The sequence below is a fragment of the Genypterus blacodes genome, unplaced genomic scaffold (assembly GCF_046128005.1).
Source record: "Genypterus blacodes isolate CSIRO-AG114 ecotype Tasmania unplaced genomic scaffold, CSIRO-AGI_Gbla_v1 ptg000021l_1, whole genome shotgun sequence".
Classification (NCBI taxonomy): Eukaryota; Metazoa; Chordata; class Actinopteri; order Ophidiiformes; family Ophidiidae; genus Genypterus; species Genypterus blacodes.
This window is the reverse complement of record NW_027466834.1, coordinates 8,390,413-8,401,249: the sequence shown is the minus strand read 5'-3', so window position 1 is coordinate 8,401,249 and position 10,837 is coordinate 8,390,413. Positions and strand designations below refer to the sequence as shown.

The 10,837-nt window shown below is 43.9% G+C and overlaps 1 protein-coding gene across 1 annotated transcript; it reads left to right on the top strand.

Moving 5' to 3' along the window:
- The first annotated feature begins 6,217 nt into the window (after window positions 1-6,217).
- Window positions 6,218-9,927, top strand: has3 (hyaluronan synthase 3). The gene is made up of 4 exons (XM_076142441.1): window positions 6,218-6,311; window positions 6,456-7,003; window positions 8,573-8,674; window positions 8,997-9,927. The coding sequence occupies exons 1-4, from the start codon at window positions 6,218-6,220 to the stop codon at window positions 9,924-9,926; spliced, it is 1,674 nt and encodes a 557-aa protein (XP_075998556.1). The 3' UTR covers window position 9,927.
- The last annotated feature ends 910 nt before the right edge of the window (window positions 9,928-10,837 follow it).

Below are 10,837 nucleotides of genomic sequence, written 5' to 3'. Positions count from 1 at the left end.
TTGAAATAGCTTTTTAATTAAATGTATCTTTGCGTTGCCTCTTGCCATGTGCTACATAGTTACATACAGCGCCTGAAATCCTCTGGTAGCTCCAAAGAAAACTGCCACTGCATGCAGACACTATTTAGAGTCCTGCTGCATGGGGGATGGTGGGTAATTCATGTCATTTTGTTTTTTTCATGAATATCTTACCCCGACAAGCAAATTGGGTTGAACTATGAATATTGGTTATTAAGCCATGTCTTGTGTATCATTATTATCCTATGGATGCAAAGTTCATAGAGTTCAGAGTTGGTGAAACTTTGGTAGATCTGCCTTCAGTGGGTTGTTTGTTGCTCATTTTTTTGCATTAGTGTGTACACACAGGGTGTAGGCTGTGCACGGCCACAGTAACAACTGCTGTGAGTTCTCCTGGCACATAGTATGGTCAGCACCTCATGACCATCGACTCCACTCGACATGATCAATGTTTAGAGACCAGAACATCTATGGGATTTTCCTGAAAATGGCCTCACCCTGGACCCATCTGGTCTGTCCCTCTCAGGCCACATTATTATTCTTATCTACTTGAGTCTCTGTTTTGCTGGCTTGCTTCTGCCTCACTAATGTGGCACTACTTCAATTATTTGAAAATCAGATATCAGTTATTTGTCTTTATCACTCCTTGTAGCCTAGCAACATCACCACCATCCATCTCCCTCTTCTCTCTGTCCTCTCTTCACAAAGAAATAAGTCATTTTTTGCATCTTCCTTTGTCCTTCCATAGCTTGTAATCATTATTTGTTGTTATTCTGTAACTCATAGCACAAAGTATATGTATAATGTATAATTGGTGTCAATGAATAACCGATGACATCATATGAATGCACAAGGTCTTATATGTGTATTATAGTGTAGCTGGTCATCATTATTTTCTACTAGAACTTCCTCATAATATATTGACGCCACAAACCATTCATTCGGAATCTTAGAATGAATCTTTGCTCTGTAAATTACAAACCTTAATCACATTATATTCATCTGTAGTCACTCTCAGATGACAGAACCACCTTTCTGCCGTTCGTTATTCACCTGAAGTACGAAACCACAGACAACAGCTTTTGTAGCAACATTCCCGGCAAGAATTGAGATTCTCTTTTAGGGGGATCAGTGTCACCCATTTGCAGTTTCTACTCTTTCTTTGACGCTCCATCTGCTAGTTGGATGCATGCACTGGGCCAGAAGTGACGTTTTTTTACCCCTTAATTCTCATATTCTCACTTTGGTGCAGATGGAGAAGGCTTTGATGCCTGCCAAAGAATTCCCCATGCAGGAAAAACCCTGCATCTTTACACTGTGTTTTGTGGTAAACACATTGGCCACCACCGCAAGTCCATAGCCAGTCCAGCTGAATGGCGGATGTTGTTCAGCCATGTCTCCGAGAAGAAAAACACATTAGTCTCTCATTCAATGCCGAGTTGTTCTCCTGTGATATAATTGTATTTGTTTTATTTAACAGGGACTCAGGGACCGTACATAAATGTTGGCACGTAAAATGCAAGAGATATATTATATGTACGGCTTTAATCTCAAACTAGTCAGTCCTTGTGCCAGTATAGGCTTTCAAGGAGATGTGCAAAAATATAAGGGTCAACATTTGCAAGGTAAAACGGGTAATTGGATAAACATTAAGAGAATAAGATAACTGCAACTATGCACAGATTGTTGTGTTCATGTATCAGAACATGTGTAGTGCAGTTGTGTATGCAGAGTATGTGTTTGTCTAGTTTCGTCAAGTTTATCACAATAGTTACACACGTATGATTCTAGTCTTTTAGACTTGGATAACTATTGCCATTTTCCAGTTCTGAGGGAAATAATAGCTCTAGATGTGATAAGTTATCCCTGTGTTTTAATAGGAGCTGTAGTAATTGTGTTTATTGGCATTACTGGTTGGCTGATGGTTGTGATAGCCAGTTTGTAGGGGATGGACTGAACACTTTCTCTCTTGCGGTATTGAAAAAAACGGTTTCAGGCTGGAAAATGATGAACTCTATTAATTCATGTCAAATGTAAATCAAGTTACCCTCCACTAGATTCCAGATAGAGCTCTGTCCTGTTTAAATCACTGAATGTGAGCAATTGGACAGTGGCTGCACATACAGCCCAGTACAAATGTATCTAATGTGAAACTACTTCGCTACTTTACAATACCGGCGTAACAACTTGTTTATCTTGAGCAGTCAAACTGTAACAGCTTCCAAGGTTCCTGCATCACTTTCTTCATTATATACTGAGGTCTGTAAAAGAGTGTGTTGTGGTAAACTCACTGGGGACAGTATCTATTTACTGTACATATTGATACCCCAAAACTACTGGTCTTGGGCCTTAATTCTAATACCTTGTCTATATCAGGTGTTTTTCCCTTTATTTCTTTATACTATGTTTCTTTACATCTTAAGTAAGTTGCCTATATCGGACACCTGTGTTTACTGTTTAAGATGTTAGCATAATTTCCAAGATGGACACAAACAAATGGCTTGCATCTTTGAATATCTGCTGCAGTTTCAGCCTGAAAACAAACTAGGCTGGAAAATGTTGCAGTACCTTTTTTTTTTACGCATTTTAATAGGATAGAAATTAAAAGAAAAGAAAGAAAAGAAAAGGAAACATTGGTATTTCCCCTCTTTATTGTTTCATTAGTCTTAATCTTACTCTCCTGCCCTCTGACTCGAAGCAGCAGGCGCTGGGCCACACTTGCTTACTGAAATCTAGTTGCATTTTCTACATCCCTTTCCCTTTGCCTTGCCTTAACTCCCTGAAATGTACGTACGAATGGGGCAGATGTGTTGGCAAAACCAATAAACCTTACAGACCAATAACACTATCGATTGAAAGGCAGGAAGGTCCCAGTATGAAGGGGGGGGGGGGGGGGGGGGGGGGGGGGGGGGGGCACCCATAGACTTGCTGTTGCACCAAGAGGAAATAAGACATGCTTAATGCTTTTCTTGGAGATTTCACTGGCTGGCACATAATTGGTTTGTGCTCAAAATTGCTGACATTGTGTGGTATGTGGCTTTTAGCACACCTTGTAGTTCTGGGATTCTGTAGAAATGCTTAAAGATGTAAGTGATTTCCTTTCATTGCTCTGCATGACAAAGCATGAGAATCATGTTTGGTCACAATTTGTGGCCAAAAGTGATGTTAATAATGTGTAATATGTGATCAGCTGCACTTCCAAAAATGCCCACTGGAAGGCAGCACCACTCACGGCAAACTATCTGGAGAGAAACTCATCCACCTTTGGCATTGACAGACTGACACACAGACTTACAGGCTGAGGAGACAGAGATCCTTGTGTTTGCCCTTGGCAGTGATGGGTCAAGGTTCAAGGAAGTTGAACATCATTACCAGGTCCAGCTGGGAAAGCAAAGAAGAATACAATACAACACTAGAATAAAAACTAAGACCCCAAAATAACTAACCAAACACACTAGCATTAAATAATCAATGAATAGGTGACATAAATATGTGTGAGAGGCAGTGTGAGGGGGGGAAGCACTGAAAGCACTAAATTGCACGTGCCCATTGCTGTTGTTTCTCTAAATGTAGTATTAAACAGTGCAGTGACTTCTAAAACAGCATTAGCCCTGTAAAGAGTTAATAAGTCTCACAGCCTCTGGGAAGAAGCTTCTGGTTTCTCAGCCTGGTGGTTCTGTCCTTTATACTGCGCAGCCTCCTTCCTCAGGGGAAGGGGCAAGCGGTCCATTGGCAGGGTGGATGCAGGAAGCCTTCACCCTGCACCTGGTGGCATAAATGTCAGACAGGGTGGGTAGGCTACTGTCCATGATCCTCTGGGCAGACTTCACCACCAGCTGCAGACCCTTCCTGTCTGCAGCAGAACGGTTTTCCACCACGCTTTCCACCACACACCTGTCGAAGGGCTAATTCCAGCTCGCTTTAGTTTCCTTAGGAAGTAGAGGCGCCGGTGAGCCTTCCTGAAGATGCTGGCTGTGTCGTTGCTCCAGCTGAGGTTGTCTGCGATGTGCACTCCCAGGTACTTGAAGCTGGAGAGCACCTCGACATCTGCTCCTACAATATTAAGTGGAGGGAGGGTGTTGTCGCCCCTCCTAACAATCATCTCTTTTGTGTTTTTCACATTGATGCTGAGCTTGTTTCCTCTGCTCCAAACCTCCAGGTGCAGGTGTTCCACCTCCTGCCTGTACAATGACTCGTCATTGTGGGAGATTAGTCCCAGAACTGCTGTGTTGTGTGCACGCTTGACGATTTTGGCTGCCCGGGGGGCATAGTGGGCTATGCAGTCATAGGTCAGCAGGGTGCATGGCAGGGGGCTCAGGACGCATCCCTGAGGGGAGCCGGTGTTAAGGATGACAGGGGATGATGACATGTTGTGGATTCTGACAGTCCGTTGCCTATATGTTAAGAAGTCCAGGACACAGTTGCATATGGATGGGCTCAGTCCAAGTATTGTCAGTTTGTTCACCAGGGTTTTTGGGATGATTGTTTAAAAGGCTGAACTGAAGTCCAGGAAGAGCAGCCTGGCATAAGTGTCCTTGTTCTCCAGGTGGGAGAGGGCCAGGTGGACTACAGCATACTGGTGGGGGTCCATGCTGGGGTCGAGGTGGTCTTTTATGTGGGCCATAACCAGTCCCTCGAAGCATGGGGCTGCAGTCATTCAGGCAGGACACATTCACACTCTTCGATTTCGAGACAGGGATGATAGTGGCAGTCTAGAAGCATGTTGGTACAGTTTCCTGGGTGAGTGAGGTGTTAAAGATGTCTTTCAACACCACCTTTTTTGTAATAGGTGATGGTTTTGATACCCTTCCACCTGCTCTGAGAACAAACCTCACTGTTTAACCAAGGTTTCTGGTTGGGGTGAATAGAAATTGTTCTGGTGGTGGTAAATTGTCATCACACTTACTGCCAGTGACAGATGATGCATATTCCTCCAGCTTCGCAATCAGTGCATTCAAAACCACGCAGGAGCATGGAGGCAGCGTTGCCGTGCCAAACAGTGATGGTCTGCTATGTTGCCTTGTTAGACTTCAGCACAGGATGGTGTAACTACCACAACTGCATCCTGGTGGACAGTGTGATGGAGGGATGAGGTGCAGCCGCTGTAATCTAGTTTGTGATCAAACTTGACTTTTGGGCTTTGTTATGCTACATAATGAGAGGAACTGGAAATGCACTGGGTACTTTGTGCATTGCACTCCTGGCCCTGTGCCTGGTATGTCATATCATTTTAAGGGGGTACCTAATCCACTTAACTGGATCACCGGAGGAAACAAACCCTATCTCTACCCTGTCTCTATACAGTAGAGCCTGTTTGGGCTCAGTAATTCATGTTTGGGATCAGCATTATGGTTCAGTGTTTTCTCACTTTGAAAATGAAGTTAAAATGCAAGAAAATCATGGCATAAGAAAGATAAAGGTCAGAGAAATGCTTACCTTTATTGTATGCCCCCAAAATTAAATTGGGTAAGTTGTGACTTGGTTGTCCTGGAGTTGTTACTTAAAAATCTACATGTTAAAGTGCTATCTGGATGTAGACCTAGACTAGCCAGTGTTGCTTCTTGAAACGTGTGTACGCCACTCAAATGCAAATGCATCGGTACAGCGGCTCTGACTCATGAGTATGCACATCATGGAGAGAGGAATATCTGGCAACACAGACAGACTGGCAGGGAATGAAGCCAGATTTCAGTGATTCTTTTCACAGTCATCTCCCCACGTATATTTGTGCTTCAAATTTCAAATTCCTATGTCTGATTGAAAGGTGCAAATATGTTATCTGGGTTCCTGCTTATTATTATACTTTGAGGCAGCAGTAGCTCAGTCCACAGGGGACTCTTTGGAGAACTAGAGGGTAGCCGGTTCGAGTCTCCTGTGGACCAAGCATGGACTGACAGCTGGCTGCTAAAGAGATGCCAGTTGGCCTCTGGGACACTGCCGAGGTGCCCTTGAGCAAGGCACTGACCCCCAACTTGCTTCACGGCGCAGGTGCCCCCTCTGGTGCATGTGTGTGTGTGTGTGTGTGTAGGAGGTGTAGGTGTCCTTTCTGATCATCCTTTATCATTATTATCATTATTATTCAGTCAATATTCTCGATTTCTTTACCATATTAACCTCATAAGAAGTCAACCTTTCCTTTAACTCGTACTCTCAGATTCTGACCTTTTTTCCCCCATCCATGTACTTGTCCACCTGGCAGATGCCCTCTCGCTGCAGGAATGCGCTAAACATCGTGGTCACCACCCTTTTTGCTGCGGTGGTCCTCTTCACCATCCTGCTGGCCTATGTGACAGGTGAATTATTATGTGTTTAATTAATATAAATCATATCATACAGACACAGACACGTGTACAAATATTCCTGAATTACAATCCTGAAGGATGTAATTTCTTTCATGTTGTTTTCACTTGTTTCTCTTGTGTTCCTTTGACGTAAAGGCTACCAGTTCATCCACACAGAGCAGCACCACCTCTCCTTTGGCCTCTATGGTGCCTTCCTCTCCCTCCACCTCTTCCTGCAGAGCCTTTTTGCCTTCCTGGAACATCGGCAGATGAGGAGTCCTGCTCGAATACAGCACTTCCATCGCTCCGTGGCCCTTTGCATAGCAGCTTTCCAGGAGGACCCAGACTACCTAAGGAAGTGCCTACGCAGTGTTCGGCGAATCTCCTTCCCGGACTTAAAAGTGGTGTTGGTGGTGGATGGAAACCGACCTGAAGACCGTTACATGATGGACATTTTCCATGAGGTGATGGGTGGAGCAGACCAGGCTGGCAGTATGGTTTGGAAGGGGAACTACCACAGTGAGGGGTGTGGAGGAGGTGTTCAGTGTGTGGGAGGGAACACAGTGCACATGGAGGAGGCTGCTCGAGTGGCTCGCTTGGTCAGATGCTGTCGCTACTCTTGTATCATGCAAGAGTGGGGAGGCAAGAGGGAGGTGATGTACACTGCCTTCAAGGCCCTGGGGGACAGTGTGGATTATGTGCAGGTAAGACACTCCAACACTAATTGTACTATCAGTTAGCTGTTTTTGTATTTGAACCCCACACGCTTCTTATCTCTTTGCTCCATCTACATTGGAATGTGCGCAGGAACTTGGATGGACACGTATCTTTCTTTAGCTTTTCACCTTCTAACCTAATGCGTCCTGTAACTGCTTTCGGAGTTCTTCCCACACTTGTTTTCTCCAAAGTCCAAATGCCCCTTGATCCATAGTATTTCTCCTGTTCAGTGTTGACAGGCCTGCTATTTCAAAGATGTCCGCTGTGAAATGCTTTCCTCCAAGGCCAGGATCCATTTATTTGAGTTCTAGGAGTCTTCCTGTTAATCCCACCTTGTCCATGAATGTTCAAGGTACTGATTCCGTCCTTGTCTTGACAGCAAAGGGCTGACAAGACCTAACCATACTCAGTACTTCCGGACCAACGTCCTTGTCCTCCCAGCAGTGCAAGTGGATTGGGTCATACTCTACCTCGCCTTTGCTGTTTTTCTGTGTAGCTGCATTTCTGGTGGCTCACCTCCCAGCTGGGGTTCCTTCATTTGCTCCACATGTATTCAGTGTGTTTCCTCCCTCCACAGCAGTAGGCGTTGGTGTATGTCCTCTGTTGACTTTGCTAGTTGATTTAACCTTTCTTTGTTAGCACAGCTCAGTTTTTTATTTTTTTTTATTGAAATCTAACACAATTTGTAATAACTGTAACAGGTGTCATTGTAAAAACACAATACACACAACAGATCTGTCTTCTGTCTGTATTTGTTATTTCTCCCTTGGATAAAGGCACAGCTAATATTAATCCATGTTTTATCCCGACCCAGACATGTTTCTTCCCTCTGAGCTTTTAATCCTTCTTTAGTTTTTCTCTGTTTTCCTATTTGCTGTGTAGACTGTTACTGGGAAAGGAGGAATAGGCAGCTTTTTTTTCGACCCAGGTGTTTCTTTTTTTGCCATGGCTTTGTTTACAGCGTTGGAACATTTCAATGTGCAAGCCCAGGCAAGCACACAGTGGGAGCTGGGGAGCATTTTTTGCGTGTTCATGACACATGATTGACAACTTTGGAAGCGCGGCGCACAACCTAATCGGTCAAATGAATGTTAATTTTCCAATGATATTGCAGCACTTGGGTTTCCCTCAGAGCACTCGCCTATTTAATGTCTTTGGGGTGATAAATGGCAAGCCAGAGATGTTCATTTCAGTGACTGTTCTATGTTCTATTTATGAGAGGTCGAGTATACTTGGTTTGGATCCTTTTCAGCATTACTGTAGTTGGTTGGCTGGAAGTTGCAAAATGAATTTGAGTGTCAGTAACTTAATGAGCCATATATTTTTAAATCCTAAAAACACTGGACACTTAAGAACATTGGAAAGGATTTTCAGACACAATCAATTTGTTTTGTTGTACAGTTACACTGTTTGCTTTCCAAATCCCATAGAGCTCTTATTTGATAGCCAGCTGATGCATGGCCACTGTGCCCTTTCTGTGAGTCAAACAGTTATTCTGACTCGCATCTCTGATCAACAGTTGACCCTCATCTTCTGTTTGTTTTATGCTTTTTCAGGTGTGTGACTCAGACACAGTTCTAGATCCAGCATGCACCATAGAAATGGTGAAAATCCTGGAACAAGATCCAATGGTGGGAGGTGTTGGGGGAGACGTACAGGTGAAACACATCACTACTACATACATTTTGATTACAGCTTGAAACTGAATTTCAAGCTATTCCTAAATATTACTTCTATTGCTGCTAAAAAATATTGATATGGGCCATATATATAATAAATGATTCTTCATTTTTCAAAGTATTATTTGAGGAATGTATTGTGATTGTAATTTGGCACTAAATGAATAAAATAGAATTGAAATTGAATTGAACTGTACCTCAAAATCTCAAATATTGAAGGGAAGGAAAAAATTGTAATGGAGGGGTTTTCCTTTTTTGTTAACACTCTCTGTTTCTGCACTCTCTTGTTGTCTTATTGCAGATCCTCAACAAGTATGACTCATGGATCTCCTTCCTAAGCAGTGTGCGCTACTGGATGGCCTTCAACGTAGAACGGGCTTGCCAGTCCTACTTTGGGTGTGTCCAATGTATCAGTGGCCCTCTGGGAATGTACAGGAACTCTCTGCTCCAGCATTTCCTGGAGCCTTGGTACCACCAGACCTTCCTGGGCTCCAAATGCAGCTTTGGCGATGACCGCCACCTTACCAACCGGGTCCTCAGCTTTGGCTACAAAACCAAGTTCACAGCACGTTCACAGTGCCAGACTGAGACACCGACCCAGTATCTACGTTGGCTCAACCAGCAAACTCGATGGAGCAAGTCTTATTTCCGTGAGTGGCTCTACAATGCCCTGTGGTTCCACAAGCACAGCCTCTGGATGACCTATGAGTCTGTGGTCACTGGCTTCTTCCCTTTCTTCCTGGTTGCCACGGTTATCCATCTGTTCTACCGTGGAAGGCTGTGGAACATTCTGCTCTTTCTGTTGACGGTTCAGCTAGTTGGAATGGTGAAGGCCACCTACGCCTGTTTCCTACGAGGCAGCCTGGTCATGATCTTCATGTCTCTCTACTCACTGCTCTATATGAGCAGTTTGCTCCCTGCCAAGATATTTGCCTTGCTTACCATCAACAAAGCCGGGTGGGGCACATCAGGCCGCAGGAAAATTGTGGTAAACTTTATTGGTGCTGTGCCTGTCACATTGTGGGCAGCGGTGCTCCTTGGAGGTGTGGCTTATACAATCTACTGTGAAACACGGGAGCCATTCAGTGAAACAGAGAAAGCCTTGTTGATAGCAGGGACGCTACTCTACGCCAGCTACTGGCTTATTTTGCTGGTGCTCTACCTGGCAATTGTAGCCAAACGCTGTAACAAGAGGGAAGAACAGTATCACCTGCCATATGTTGAGGCATAATTATGGCAGCGTAAAGATTGGTTTGGCATTTGCAGTGGGATTCTGGCTAGACTCTAAATTGGTAGCTAGAATCATGAATAGTGAACCATTTCTGCTGTACCCAAGAATGCACTTCTGTATTAATTGTAGGTGCTAGTTGTGAACCTGCGCAGCAAGATTCTGATCCAGTTGTGGGCAATAAATACAACGCTCCCACTCTCTCCAGCTGTCATGTGTAAAACTACACCAAACTGAACTAACCCATATTAGTCAGTGCTGATCTGATCTTGTGACACGTAACAGTGACATGCCAAACACGTGACAAACAATAGTAAATTCTTGGGTACAGGTGAGCTATGAAACTGTGAAAAAGGTGCAATTGAGTATTTTGTCTGAGAGCAATCATCTTATTCTTCAGGCAAAAAGGGCCAAATAGACTTTAAGGTCTAAAGTACACACACACATGCTGTAGGTTATTTCATGTGAATGGCCATAGTGCTGTGTCATGGTCATATAGTTTGTCCACCTCACTGCTTTGGCAAACCAATCAGGAGGAAAGTGGGAGCAGCACTGATTGCTGCCCCAAATGTTTCCTCTGGTGTTTGTTTTCAGAATATTGTCTGTCACTGTACTCAAGATCAAATGATTTGAGATGATGAAGTTAAATTAAAACTTAATGCAAATGCTGAATGCAAAGGCATTTCTCAACAATTCCTCCACGTGCCCTGTGCCACATACTAAGGACAAGGAGCATCAAATGGATTCTAACACAGCAGTGTGTTCCCTGTGTGTCAAGTCTCTTGAGCCCCACATAGATCATGCCATAATGCTGGTTTAACCTTTCAGGCACCGCTAGTGATTTTCAGTATTCACACATGCAAATATGTGTAGGGATAGTGCCGTACCGTGTCTTTTGCACTTATTTATACATG